The sequence below is a fragment of the Cygnus olor genome, chromosome 6 (assembly GCF_009769625.2).
Source record: "Cygnus olor isolate bCygOlo1 chromosome 6, bCygOlo1.pri.v2, whole genome shotgun sequence".
Taxonomy (NCBI): Eukaryota; Metazoa; Chordata; class Aves; order Anseriformes; family Anatidae; genus Cygnus; species Cygnus olor.
In genome coordinates this window covers 35,393,589-35,408,560 of record NC_049174.1, presented here as the reverse complement: position 1 = coordinate 35,408,560, position 14,972 = coordinate 35,393,589, and the positions used below count along the sequence as shown (strand labels likewise).

Sequence of the window (14,972 nt, the reverse complement as noted above, 5' to 3'; positions counted from 1 at the left end):
ATTGCCCCCAGCCCATTACATTTATTGCTGTGTGTGTGGGTGACCAGCTTGGTTATCTGTCAAGCTCAGCCACTATCTCCACGACACTGATCACGGTTAGCAGAGCAGTTAGTATTAAATGATTGGCAATGGAACAACAGGAGAGTGGATAGAGAAGATGGATAGCTCAGCGTTGCTGCGCTTAAATGTGAGCTGTAAGCAGCAGTTTGGAGCTGGATAAATACAATCTGATTGCTGTAATGACAGCTAGGCTGCACGTTATTGCAAATGCTCTCTCTGTAAGAATAGCTGAGGACTGGAATAGATGACCGAAGTAGGGGCAGGAATTTCACGAAGTTTGTTTGTATATTTTAAGAACCGCACTGTGCTAGATATGCTTTAGGAAACCAGATTGTGCTTTATGGTGAAGGAGCTGGACCTGATAACCTCATGAGGTCGCTGCTGGTCCTGCCTGTGGCTGTTTGAAGCTCCTGATGTCTTCTGCAGTATGCAAGCAGGAGGACAGAAAGGAAGGCCAACTGAAGTAATTAAGAACTAATGGAGTATATGAGACCTTGGGACTTTTCCTGAACAAACCACTTAGTTGCTGGAAGACTGAACAGTTCCAGGATTAACCGATCTGGCCCAATATTGATATCATGGCTATTTCTGGCAGAAGGAATGATATTTTTTCCTTGAATCCTAAAATGAAGAAAACAAATCCATGGGCAAAGATAACACTTTCAGCATCCCCCTCCCGGGGAAATAAATGAGAAGGCAGAGAAGACAGTTCAGTTCAATCCAGGTGCCATACAGTACATATCACACTGCTTAGCTTTTTTTGTCCTTTATGATAACTTGCTGGTTATAGTTATTTTTTTTCTTTTTCATTAAGCACAATTTTATTTTTTCTATTATGCAGCCATCTGAATTACCGACACCTTGCCTGTTTCTTGCCTTTATGAAGTTATCTAAACTTTAAAAGAAGATTTAAAACTTTACTAAAACTGATAATAAACAGAACAGACTTCTACTCCCTCAATTTCCTGATATCTCTAAATGCTGCAACAGTTTTAGAATGTGCTTTTTCCTCCTTGCTTGGGCAGATGTTGTTCTATTAAAGTTTGAAAAAAAAAATCAAAGGAAATGGTTTTGTTTTACATGGCAATAAAACTACTGAATTAAAACAATGACACTATTGATTACCCTTTGATATAAGAAATTTATCTAAATTAATTATCTTCTGCTGTTTGCTAAAAATATTAGTATGTGAAAATTCACAATGATAAAAACATCTGCTGAACAGAGGACTTATTAAAGATACTGTAATAAGCTATGTAATAAGCTATGCTTATGTTTAATGCTTAATGCATAATTATGTTTTATGTAATAAGCTATGCTTTCAGCTTCCAAAAGAGGAAAATATTGTGTATGATATTTATTTAAATAATTTGCCTCAATTCAAGATTTGTTCTACTGTTAAGAAAAAGAAGCAATTTTGCCTTGAAAACATTACAATTATATGTGTAAGCTTTACAGCAGGAGAAAGTAAAATTATAATGTGGAAATATGTAAGTTAAAACAGCTAATGCAGATTGTAGACAAGATTTATTTGAAGTCCTGCTTAGAGGCACAACACGTGGCATACTGCATTGAACTGGGTTTGAATTTGGCTCAGGGTGACTTTTCTTCAGTCCCAATCCTTCTGTTCATTTTTTTCTACTTCTCAGGAGTCTTTATTTCAGATCTTTTGGAGATTTAATCCTGGGAGTAGCTGAAAGACTTAGTCTTTTCTCCACTGATTTCCTCAAGAGGCATCAAGCATGAATAAGTGTACAAAATGATGCATTATGCAAGCCATCTCTCCTGGATGCTTCCTGAATTTCTTTTGCATGTGCAAGCTTGTCTTGCTTATCAAAATATGTATATTTGAGATAGGAAGCACATAGTTCATAGGGTGTCCTACAAAGGTTCCTACCAACATCCTCACCATTCCTTACAAGGACTATTTATTTCTTTCTCTTGCAACCACTGCAACCATTTCTTCCTGATGAGGAGGCTTACACCACATCAAATGAAACATGAGCACGATATGATAATGCAAACCAAGGTGGAGAGCCTCTCATTCCATATAAATGATTTCTTCAAAGATGTTTTGTTTTGTGAAATGGGGAAGAGAGAGTTGTTGTTTGACTGGAACTCTTTGAGGGCTTTTCACAAACAAAAGCATTTTTGCTCTTGTGCACCCTGGCACTGTCTGGCTGTCAGCAGTTGAAAGGGCATGCTGTTGACTGCTATGGGGCTTGTCATTCTTCATACGTAAGGGGATAAGTGATGGCCACTTTGACCCTCTACCCTGACATTAATATTCACTGTAAGTCTGGCAGTCGGGGAAGAACAACAACTCCACACTGGGGAACTTGGTTGCTTCCGCCAGTTTTCATAGAGGGTAAAAGATAATGGTAAAGAACTGGTTTGTAGTGAGCTAGTTGGGACTTCAGCTTCTTTTTTATATAGGGCTACTTGGAGCGGGGATTGGCAAATGACAAGATTGCATCAAATGTTTTCTCCTATTAGTATATCCTCTAGTAAAGATAGTATCTTGCTATTCTGTAGCATTTTTGTGTTAGAGAACATTGCTATCATGTCATTTTGTAGTTTGCTGAGATATGTAGTATTGTGTGACCCTTTGCTGATTAGGTAAAAATCGTCTCAGGAATATTTGGGTCTTTCTCATTATCTGAACACTTCTTAGATTTCTCTGTCCATAAAGTGTGCCAAATTAAGGCTGAATAATAACCTTCTCTGGTCCAAATCCACAGGAGGGGACTCAGGGTCAGCCCCCTTAATGGAAATACTAGGTAGTCAAAGGATGAGCAAAAATGGGAGGAAAAAGACTGCTCCCAAATGTATCACCTCCACGCTCCCCCAAATACTTTGACTTGTATAAAGTGGTGGATGTTTCTAGTCTTCTTGTTAATACTGATCTGTAATGCCCCTTGCTCAGCATGATCTGTAAGTTGAAGTAGCACTGGGCAAGTCTGCAAAATATGAATTATTTTAGCTGTGTAATGTAAATGAGGAATCTGAGTGTGAATATTTATGGACTCCGTTTTGACTGAGAAGTAGGATATCTGTTGTCAATCAGAAGACTGACCGGACTGTAAACAAGATGTCTGAGACCTTGCTGGGGGGGAAGATGTGCAGACTGAGAAACGTTTGTAAGCGGCGTCAAGGAATACGATGCATGAACTGGGTGTTTGGCAATGTTGGCGGCTGGTACCTGTGCATGTGCTTTGCTATGGATAAAAACAATTAGTTGATTAGTAACTATGTGATAACTAGTACACTGGGAACTGAGTAAGTATACATAAAATGTACATGACATTCCCAAGAAGAAATAAGTACGGATAGAGACATAACTGGTTAAGCCCTTTTCCAACACAGACACAAATTAAAGTCTGGCTAATCTTGAGAGAGATTTTTGGATTGTGTGAATAAAACTTTTGCTCTCTGACTTTGAGCATGGCATTGTACTGAACCAGGCAGGACAGAAGCAAGGGATAACGACGTTTCATTTATAAATTGAATGTAAAATTCTGTTTAGTGTTTTGCAAGACACATTCCAAGAATTTTGTCTGTACTTTAGTGTGGTCAAAACTTAAACGTTTTGCTGTATTCTGGGCACTAAAATGTAGATTTAACTCAAAAGGTATAAAAGGTTGGAAAAGCATTATGTAAGTCTGAAGCCATAAGTGGGAATTGCTGTGCATGCTCTTTCTTCCCATCTCCCTTTCAGTTACAGTAATTTAGGTTTTAGCATATGATGAATTCTAACATAAATTACTACCAGAATATACTTTTCAACTTCTGTGTAAATTTCGCAGAAATTAATCTGCAAACCCTTCCATGTTTCAGAGAGAGATCAAAGAAAATCCCAAATGGAAAACATGCTTTAGAGAGGGGGGGGAAAAAAGTTCTATGTTTTTAAGCTCTTGTAGTGAAGATAACTTAATTAAAATCAAAGCAAAACTAATTAAGAACTTAAAAGTACAAATTTAGGGCTGCATAATATCACTGAAACATGACAGAACTGCTTTATTATCATTGATAGAAGTTCCCCATTGTGTAGACAGGTGATGCACTCACTAACAGATCAAAATGTAAAAGCACACCTCAAGTCCAGTATGGGGACAGCTCTCATCGGCCTTTCCGTGCTTCTTTTGTCTTCCTGCTCTTTGCTTCTGAAGCGATTGCTATTTTGGCAGGCAATTCCCCCTCTTTCCTGGGAGTTCTGCCTGGGTAAGCAGATAGGGATAAAACAGCTGAGCACTTTAAAATATAGTAGCTTGATTGGAAGGGACCTGCAAAGATCATGGAGTCCAACACTTGTATGTGTTTATCTGATTTTTTTCCACATGGAGTCAAACTGTCAGTGTAAACTTTCATCACTTACCTGATAGGAAAAGTGTGGTGGCATCCTTCTTTTCTTAGTCTTGCCATCCCCAAATTTAAAAGGATGTTTACCAGCACATCTCCCTGTGATGTTCTTTGCCCATCTTCTCTTACCCTTTTTCTTTATTGTAAATTGAGAGAAAATTGTAAATTTCAAAGTTTTTATTTCATTTGAATCATAGGAAAGATAGTATCTAATTTTGTGGGTATGAAAAATTCATGAAATGTTCTAACTTCAAGTCACTCTTCAAAGATTTTGTAAAAACAAACTTAAACATTATATTTCTTCCCTAAACATCCATTTGTATTTGTGAGGCTGCCATCAGCTGCCTGTAGAAGGCCTCATTAACTTCCTCATCCTGATCTGGTGGCCTGTAATAGACACCCACAACAGTACCTCCATGCCAGTCTGCCCCTTAATTCTCACCCACAGACTCTCAATTTGCTCCTTATCTGCCCCTGGACAGTACTCAATACAATGTAGTTTCTCTTTCACATAAAGAGCAACTCTGCCACCTTGCCTTTCTGGCCTGTCTTTCCTGAGCAGGACATACCCATCCATGACCATATTCCAGTCATATGAGCTGTCCCACCATGTCTCTGTAATTGCCACTAAATCATAGTCTCTTGACTGAACACGAATTTCTAACTCTTCTTGCATATTCCCCATGCTGTGTGCATTGGTGTACAGGCACTTCAGGGAGTGAGCTGAGCATGCTGATTTCACTCTGCGGGGGGCGGAGATCTGGTCTTCACCACTGCTAGGGCACTGCCCCACTAGTGCAAACCCAGTTACAACCCCCTCCCCCTTAGGATCTAGTTTAAAGCTTTCCAAATGAGCCCTGCTAATTCCTGTCCCAGAACCCTTTTGCCCCTGTGAGATAAACCTTTCCTGCGTATTACTGTCAGGCCTGATGTCTTATAAAACCAGCCATTATAAAAGAACCCAAAGCCCTGCCTGTAGCACCAGTCATGTAGCTAATCATTTATGGAGCGGATCCTACTATTCTGTCCCATGCCCTCACCCCAGAATGGAAGGAGGGAAGAGAAAATGACTTGTGCCCCAGACTCTTTCACCAACTGTCCCAAGGCCTTGAAGTCTTTCTTCATTCCCCTCAGACTGACTATGGTATGCAGCTTCCTCCCCACCTATCTGGAAGATCAGTAGTGGGTAGTAGTCTGTGGAGCGCACCAGGCTGGGGAATGTCCTGGTGATATCCATGATCCGGGCTGTAGGTAAACTACAGACTTCCCTTCGTTGAGGTTCAGTTCTGCATATCGGGCCCTCTGTTCCTTTCAGAAGGGAATCTCCTACAACAATTACCCTTCTTTCTTTCTTTTTGGAGGCAGTCTTGAGGCTTGGTGTCAGCTGCCTCTTCTGATGTGACCTCGTAGGCAGGCCTTCCACCACATCCTCACCTACCTCTCCTTCAAGATGCAGGGCCTCAAACCTATTATGGAGGGGCACCTGGGGAAGTGAGGTAGGTAGGGAGAGGGGTTGCCTGCGATGTCAAAGTGGGACTCGCTTCCAACCCTCCTTGTCTTTTTGATCCCCTCCCTCTGCTCAGTAGTGACAGAGCAGGGGCTCCACCACACTCTGGGGGGCATCCCCCTGGTGCCCTTCCCTCTGGCACACCAGGGAGTTACTCCACCAGTCAAGCTCCTGCTCACACGCCCTGATGCTTCTCAGTCTCTCCACCCCGAGCTCAGCCACCATGGCGAGCAGACCTTCCCCCTGAGAACAGGCAGTCTCCCCGCTGCTTTCCCCAGTCTGAGCTGCAGGCTCAGTCGCTCCCTGCAGCCAGAGGCCTGAACAGCCATGTCTCTGGGCAGGCCCTCCATCCGGGTCGCCGCAGTGTTTTTGGAGTGAGCTCATGTTCTTGCTGTAGAACTGAAGAAACGCTCAATTATATAAATGTTGTTTCATACATAACTCTTCTTAAGCCCACTGTTGACTTGCTTTTCATAACTGCGGTCTCTCAAATAAAAAGGATCCAGAAACCTTGGGCCTCTACCAGGCAACGGGATCACGGACGGTGGCTGTTATCCCTCATCATTTCTGTGCTGAATGTATGTTTACAGAAGCAACTAAAGTTGCAGTATTCCTGTTGTAGACACAGACATCTTGTACGCTGTTTTTTGTTGGTCTGCTTATTTTGCTCGTTTAGTAGTAGCAGTGTACTGCAGGTATGAACAGGAGAATCTTGGGAAACTGCAATACTGATAAATTGAACCTGGATTTTTACTTATTTATTTTTCCAGGTTTAGTGTAACTGGTTAAATGTAATTGGTTTCCTAACAGAGATTTTGAGCTTCATCCTTTTAAAGCTGTGCCTGTCTTTTAACAGAATAAATTTCTGACTCTAGAAACAGTGACTTTAAAACAAAGGCACTGGCTATTTTTTTGTGAAACTTTCCTTCGAAGAGCCGTTGCCAGGTGTTTGCGACATAGCATAGGAGTACTGTCCTTAGGGAGGCAAAGCTTTTATTTACCCATCGAGAAATGATTTCTGACCATCTGCTCTGTATCTCAGAATTGGTATGTTAAAAATATGTGAATTTTCTCATCTGCTGGAAGCCTGCTAGTACAGCACACAATACAGAAGGAAACTGTACAGAGATGTGTCATCGAAAGTAAATTTTTTTTTCTGTTAAGAAATAAGGCCATCTTAGATGACTATTTTTTAGGATGCATTTTTTTCCTTTAAAAAAAACCAAACACAACACTATTTACAGCATGTCCATGATTAACTGGTCCAATTCATTTTACAAAGCTAGCAGCTGAAAATAAGTGATAATTCTATAGATATGCAAAAGAAAACAGTTTGAAAAAGCAGTTTCAGAGCCAATAAAACTGAGTGAATATAAAGCTGCTTTCTTCCAAACAAGATCTGTTTTTCAGTGTTCTACAAGTTAGTGTTTTTTCACTCTGCTGGGTTTTTCGGTAGATAGAGAATAAAAAAGCTTAGATTTCCATAATTTCTGTACTGTTGAATAAAATACAAGGAAGGAGTTTAATTGTGTGGAAATAGCTAAATTATTTCAATTAAAAGAAAATTAAAAAGTTGAAAACAAGCTGTTTTTCTAAATACATGCCTAAGACTGAACTATGAAGTGTTTTATTTTTAAATCAAGTTTGTATCAAGTTAGTTTAAATCAGCTTGTAATCTTTACTCCAAATGAGAAAAGATGTATTTGTGTAGGCGTATGTGACCATGTAATAGGAACGGTGATAGGATATGTCCCTTATCCTACTGACAGTGTTACTCTGAGGTTGCATTTTGTTCTGACTGGCAGTTGAGGTTGCGTAGTGAAAAGGTATTTTACTGCAGATAAAAGTATAAAACACAACGGAATGTTGCAGAGGAGAGCAGTCTCTAAATTAACATCAGTGTGGCCCTAGTGGTTGTTGGTCTGCCTTCAACTTGGTGCCTCCAAGGGGAAATATGAAGAATGCAGAATTTCCTCCCATGCTGCCGAGTTTCCTTCAGAGATGGCTGCAGGTGTTAATTCTGGGCAGGGTTTAATTCTGACATCTCGCCTAAAAGATGCAAAAGAGCATCTCTGCAAACTTTGCATTGATTTTATTGGTATCACTGTAAGGTTTGTTTACAAACTTAAATAACTATACTGAAATTCTCCACTGGCTTCAAATGTGATTTTCTTAACGCTGGGCTCCACTTGCTGCAACATATAATTAGACTTGGAGTATTACATTTCAGCATAAATGACAACATTGATTTCTCCTTCTAGTCGATTATTGCCAGTTAGGAATTAGAAATTAGGTTTATTTTTCTATAGGAATTTTGCGTTTAGGTAATTCAGTATGTTCTTGTAGAACCAGTCACATGGGCAAACTTGACTGTATAAATGTTTCTAGAAGCTTAAACTTATATTCAGCAATGTGTTTTTTTTTGCCACTTAGCTGTCAGTTCAAAAATCTATAAACTTAACTATTTAATAATCTTAATTCATGCCAGTTAGCCATTTCAACCATTTTTTTTTGCTCTGAGAAATAGCTATATGCAAAAAGAAGAAAAAGTATTGAATGGGCTCTGATAATTTAAGTAGTTCTACTACTGATTTGATACATACCCAGGTCACCAATGTGAGGAAAAATTGATCTTAAGTGGTATAAGTATGTGGACGTGGTAGATAACTGTCTTTGTGCTAGTTTTGATATTCCCATGTCTTTTAGGAACATGCATGTAATGCATGGAAAATGACAGTTCACACTGTGCTACAAGGTTTCCATAGATAAAGAAATTTATTATGAATTTTAATAACTAAAAGAAATAATTAAAATTAAAAATACAGATTTGCTTATATTACTGTACATCCTTGAAATGCTAAAGCTCACCAAACTCCCTCCCTCTTTCTTATTTCCAGTATGAATTTTCAAGAAGCACTTCCAGAGAGGGATCTTAAATTTTTCAGGGAGGTGCTTAATGCAAAACTGCTTCCTTGAGCATGTAAACCTGCACTTTTAATTACGCGGTCGTTCATTTTGTACAAAGATGAACAACTTAACTCAGCGCTTCTTGCTGTAGTAGTAAATGCAAAGAATTAAAATATAACAACTCCTACAGAGTTACAGAAGCCATGATGTAGCTGTATTAAACAATATTAAATTTATCTTCATAATAGTTGCAACTTTGACTAATCTGAAACTGTATCCATCAATAGTTTTAGAGGCTGATCTTGAAAATTAAATGTAAGCAGGATGAAATGGATAGGTTAATTTTAATAAAATGTTCCTACAGTTATTTCCTAGAGTAATAATACACTATCATCCCCCAAATGCTTATATGCTTATTTTTATATCTTTGTAACAATATTGACTCCAGAGAAGTTACTGCTCGGTCGTGTAAGCGTGAGAGAATAATCGAGAAACCTTTCCAGTGATCTGCAATCCCAACCTTGTGGAAGGGACTACTGCAATTTATGTGTTGAGAAAAAGAATACAATATATTGCACAGAGGCTTTGTGGGCTTTAGTTAATGATAGAGTTAGTTAATGAAGGAATAGTCTTGTGTTAATTAACTCTTGTAGATCTCAGGGACATCAGACTTCGGTTGAAGTCAGCTGATAGTTTGAAGCCAGGCTTCAAAAATTGCCGTCTTTTTAAGGAAATAATTATCAAGGTGCCTCAATTTTGACCATTAACTTAGACTGCAGCTTTGTTACATGAAAAGTAAAATAGTTCAAATATAAACTTGAGATAGGATTTGCTTGCTAAAGTACATATTTAAAGCAGTAGTCAAAAACTCATACATATATTTAAAAAGATGTTTGCCTGCTTAAAAAAGTGTGTCCTGGAGAAAATATTACTTGAAACAACAATTTGTCAATGTTTTCTCAGGCAGGGGAGGAGAATAGGATACCTCCCTGTTGAAAACATGAAATTTAAAGCTTGTTGAGTTCTGTCTATTTAACAAATTTACTTAACGGTGAAAGAGCTGAAGATGAGAATAGGATTTCCTAAAATTCTTTTTTCAGGGAGGTGATTTGTGCTAATCCTGTTCATATCTGGTTGGGGTGCTCCCACTGAAACACTGCAGCCAGAGGTTAGGGTTATCCAGCCTGAGTAAGGGCATTACCATTAAATACCTCATTTAATTACTGCTTCCCATTGTTTTTATTCTTTGTTTTGATTCCTGATTTAAAATCATTTTATTTTCACTTTTGATTTTCATTGTGCCACTTTATTTTTCTTTATTTTTTAACTATTGCATTCTAAACCATTCTTGTTTTCAGAAGAACATCAGTTATGTGACGTAGGAGAGTTTCTGTGTCGTGACGGCACGACTTGTGTCTCCCAGCACTGGCTGTGTGATGGAGAACCTGATTGTCCTGATGATTCAGATGAGTCTTTAGACACATGTAAGTAAAGAAGGTGCCAATTTTATTTTATCTTCCTTTTAAAGGTAACATTTGTATTTGCACTAACTATATAATTGAAGGGAAAGCTTCTGCTTTTATTATTTATTTATTTTAATTCTTGAATAAATCTTCGTATCAGGGTAACAGGTTACATTCCCTGTGTAGGTGAGAGACAAGAGAAACGGAAGGTGTTTTGTTTGTGTGCCACTTTGTAATGAACACTCACCAGAGCATATGTTCCCTATGCTCTCACTGAGCTGGAGAGGGCGGAGGCAAAGTCAGGCACAGGGAAAAAGGTATTCCTTAAAAAAGGCTGGGTGGAAATGACTAATGCAAAATATTTTCAATAAAGGTATTAAGAGCATGCAAACATCAAAGGAATGAATGAAAGAAGATGTAAAAACTTATGAAGGGAAAAGAAGCAAAGATCAGAAGTTGAGAGAAAGCTTTAATACAACACATTTAATTATAATAAAAGACCTTGATGGATTTTTCCTTCCTTTTTTTTTTTAATTTAATGTGGCTAAGAGCTTCTGAAGACCAGAGCAGCAACCTTACAGATTTTTTTTTTATGGCATTGTATGCTACAGATGAGGTGATATTAAATCTTAATGTGCCCTTGTTTCCTGAATTTTGAGGAAAATGAGGGAATTTACCGGTTTTATCCCCAGGATAATCACTTAATGTAAGAGAAGAAACATGCATTTAGTACCAAAGCAATACGGACAATCAATAAGGCTAGAAATGTGGTTTACTGATAAAAGAAAAAGTATCAAATGTCAGACACTATTTAGGAGTCTAATCTTTAAAACGAGGGACAGAAAAGTAGAGATGTCTGGAAACCATTTCTGACTGGGCAAATACTGTACCGATGATTGCAACCTTACTGCTCCATGGTTTGTTCCTTGAAACTGATAGGAAAATTGCTTCTGGGACTGTGGTGAGGGTGCTCTGATTAACTGCTTTTGAAACCATTTGGGATTTTTAAAAACAATGTATTTGGGACTATGAGGTATACTTAAGGTTTTATTACTGCACTGGTTATTGATTGTCTTCTGTAGCATAATATTTTTAAGCATAGATTTGAAGCATAACACATCTACAGTCCCAAAATTTTCAAGTAACGAATATTGCAATAAGAATACAAAAATTGTCACATGCAGTTTTTAATTTGTTTCTGGATATTTCGCATGTAGTTCCAGATCTAGCAGCTTGCTGGTTACCTGGTTATTTTCCTCCCAAGCAGTTTGCGTATTTATTGTACTGCACCATATGATCTGTGTTAATAATGCCATTCAATAAACTTCAAAGGCTATGATTTTAATCTGCTGTGATTTTGATGACTTAAAGGGGGAATAGGGTGGCAAAGCTCACCCTCTTCTGACACCAGCAGGTCTGATCCTTTTGGAAACACCTTTCCTTTTTGTAAATACTAACAATTTCTGTCGGATGCATTGTTTGTGCTGTTCTATGTCAGAAGTAGGAGTTAGCATCATTGCTTTTCTGACTGTAGAGCAGGAGGACATTTGCATATTTGAGTGTACAGGTTAGGGAGCCCTGTGTTGATGAGCTGCTGGTTAATGAGGTGCCTGGACAATATGTGAGTGTACAGGCTGAGAAGGTAATTGTAATGGGACTGTCCTGCCTCTTCCTTTCAGTTCAACTCAGTCCAGGCCGCTGCATGAGGACCCAGTGACAGCACTGGGATGCTGAGAGAAACTTTCCCATATATTTGCTTGCAATTATATTTTAGTATTAGTGGTTCTGTATTTGTTTAGTCAGCATAATTTGCTGTCAAATCTAATATTTCTTGAAATATGTATATGTACTGCAGCTTCATCAGGTAAGTTGCTTCTCACTGGAGATGAATATAATGTTCCTTAATTTTCTTGCTGACACTTTGTATCGTCGTATCTGTAAGGAGTTATGAACTACCTTAAAATATCCTTATGAAATATTTGAGGACTCTGTGGTGTTAATGCCAGGGGCGCAGCACTTTCCAGTTTTAGTGCACTGCGTCATGTGTCTGTTTATAGATGAATGCAACTTCTATTTGTCAGCCCTTTGCTGACTTATGTAAGATGAATTATTTGGTGTGGCTTGACAGATATTGCTAGTTGTTCCTGTAGCCATAAACAAATGAAGTTTGATTGATTTTCTGTGGATTTGTGCCTAGTAATAGGGTTTTTTGGGTTCTAATAATGTGAAAACATGGATCAAAGCTTTTCCTGCAAGTGGAAGTTCTTGACTTCTCTCCCATGGGGATTTCAAGGTGTCTAAAAAGAGATAAATTCTCATGCTGTAGCTTTTCCCACAGTGAGAATATGAAAAGTCTTATTAGTCTCACTAATCACTCAGCCATCTATCTGCAGAAAACTTTTAGGTACTCAATATCTCTGTGGCCTTTCTCCTGCTGGCGATTTTACCAGATTTTGCAATAGCCTGAAAGCTATCGGGCTACAAATGTACATAACATTGTATAAACAGATTTTCTCAGGAATCTGCCTGAAACCATGCAATATAGTCCCCATACTAGCTTTAATAAAGAGATCTAGGATTGGACAGAAAGGAGAAAAGTGATTTTTTCATTAATGTTGGATTTTGTCTCTGCATTGGCAAAGGTTGGGGCAGGGCTTTTGTGCTGGCACAGCTTCCTTTGTCTGTGTTGGGCTTCCTTTGGACAAGTGTGATGGAGCTGTCCTGTCATGGCCTGTGCTCTTCTGAGTCAAAAGAGAGCATCCATCACTGGTCTGTCCCCATTCTACTTCCCATCTTCTACTTCCCATCTTCAACTGAATCATCCCACGAATAGCTTTGTAAGACTAGAATTGAATTCCTACAGCATCTGCATGTGTTCTCTCTGTTTCTTAGCAGCTGTGATTCATTCTGCTCTCAGTGAAGCTGCTGCTTTTTATAATACGAATGAACCTGGTTCAGTAATTCAGAATGAATAATTTAGTGAACAGATTGTTGCTTTTCTGCTAGTGAATTGTTCATAAGAAAGTTCATTTTTAAAAATTATATTAGTAAAAACTCTCAACCAAGTAATTTCTACCCTTTCTTGGGTGGTAATTCTCTAGGTTGTTCATAAGGTTTTTGCAAATAGTCAGGATTCAAAAATCAATTTACTTAACCTAATCGGATGAGGCTTGCTTCTTCAGTAGGCTAAATCAGCCAGCTCACCTCAAATCAATACGACTCTGTCAGGTGCCCCAGAATCTGGCCAGACATGTTTGACTTTTACAGACAGCTGTTGGTCTGGAGGTAGGTGCAAATGTTTATATGACTTCCTTAAAGATTTATTTTATTTCTTGTCTATAGGCTTATCCGCTAAACTATTTTACCGGGACAAATAAAAAAGGGTCAAAAATACTTTTCAAACAAATGGAATTTAGAAATCAAACCTGGTGACAACCTTTTCTAATGCCTAATATCTGCTTTATATTCCCTGCTTTAGTTGCTAAGTAGTTGTAAATGTCTGGTTAATATCAAATTTTACTAATTTTACCATTCCTGCTACCAATATCGCTGTTAAGCTGTAAGCATTTCCCTACCTCAAGCTTTTATAGGGGCTGAAGTGGGAAATTCATTAACTGTATCTCAAATCACCAATTTAAAACATTGTTATTTTGGGGTACCAGTGCATGTTGTGTTACAGTTGGCCCTCTGACTAACATTCATCTCTAAATAAGCCTTGTGGTTGCACAGAAAATATCAGTGCATGGCTTCTGAAATCTGAAGATTTGGTTTGATATACTGTTTCCCTCTCAGCCTCCTACTAACAGGGTCAAGATTTAAAAGGTGTATTTGCAGATGACTCCATCTGTTTACTACTCAAGGATTTTTATGTGTGTTAACAGCTTTAGGCTTAAGGATTTGTCTGGCTTGCATATGGTTTTCGAACCTCAGTTCATAAACTCCTCTCTGCCAGAGTGCATCATACTAAGGAAAGGTGAAAGAGGAGAGAAAGAAATTACTCATTCTGTAACTTCTTTCTGAAGCTGTGCACATTGATTGTGTTTGATTTTGTGATGCTCGGTGCAAAGGATGTTTTATTTTCTGTTAGCGTCTTCCTCTATTTCATGGCTATAGAACTGGCTGATACTTGCCCTGTGGAGATTTGAGGTCTGGCACAAGTACACCCTGAATTCTTCATACCATTCTGTGGCTTGTTCCAGGCTGCAGTGCTTTGCTATGGCACAGGTACCTATCAGAGACATCTATGACCCTAAGTATTTGCTCGAGTACCAAGAATATCTTATGAGAGGAAAAAACACAGTTAAAATACCAGGTTGTCCTACTACCAAGATATGAAAGAACTCGGCACTCAGTTATCTAAGCAGCATCAAAATTCTGAAAACAATTCACCCTGCACCACTGGACAGCGATTGTTTCTCGTATTGTCCCCATATACAGCTATACTTTGTTATCCTGACACTGTTTGTCTTGTATTAGAGCTTTCTTAAATGCTATCCAAATGGTTATTTGAATACAAGCCCCTTAGACAATTTATTTGTAGTTGACTGTTGCAGAATTGAAAGAACCCCAGTTTACATTAACAAGTCATCAAATATGAATGGTTCATATCTCTAGAAGTTTGAATAGATACAGCCTTATCAAAACATGTTGAAATCATCTCTGATAAATCTTTCTGT

At 38.5% G+C, this 14,972-nt stretch overlaps 1 protein-coding gene across 7 annotated transcripts in view; it reads left to right on the top strand.

Annotated features, from left to right (window-relative positions):
* LRP1B (LDL receptor related protein 1B) overlaps positions 1-14,972 on the top strand; it is a 684,970-nt gene that overhangs the window by 164,369 nt on the left and 505,629 nt on the right. For 6 of the 7 annotated variants that reach the window (XM_040561327.1, XM_040561326.1, XM_040561323.1 and 3 more), the window contains exon 2: positions 10,192-10,317. The exons of the other annotated variant lie outside the window; for it this stretch is intronic. In XM_040561327.1, coding sequence (XP_040417261.1) covers positions 10,192-10,317 — 126 coding nt within the window. The remainder of the gene's footprint in view (positions 1-10,191; positions 10,318-14,972) is intronic. 7 annotated transcript variants of the gene reach the window in all.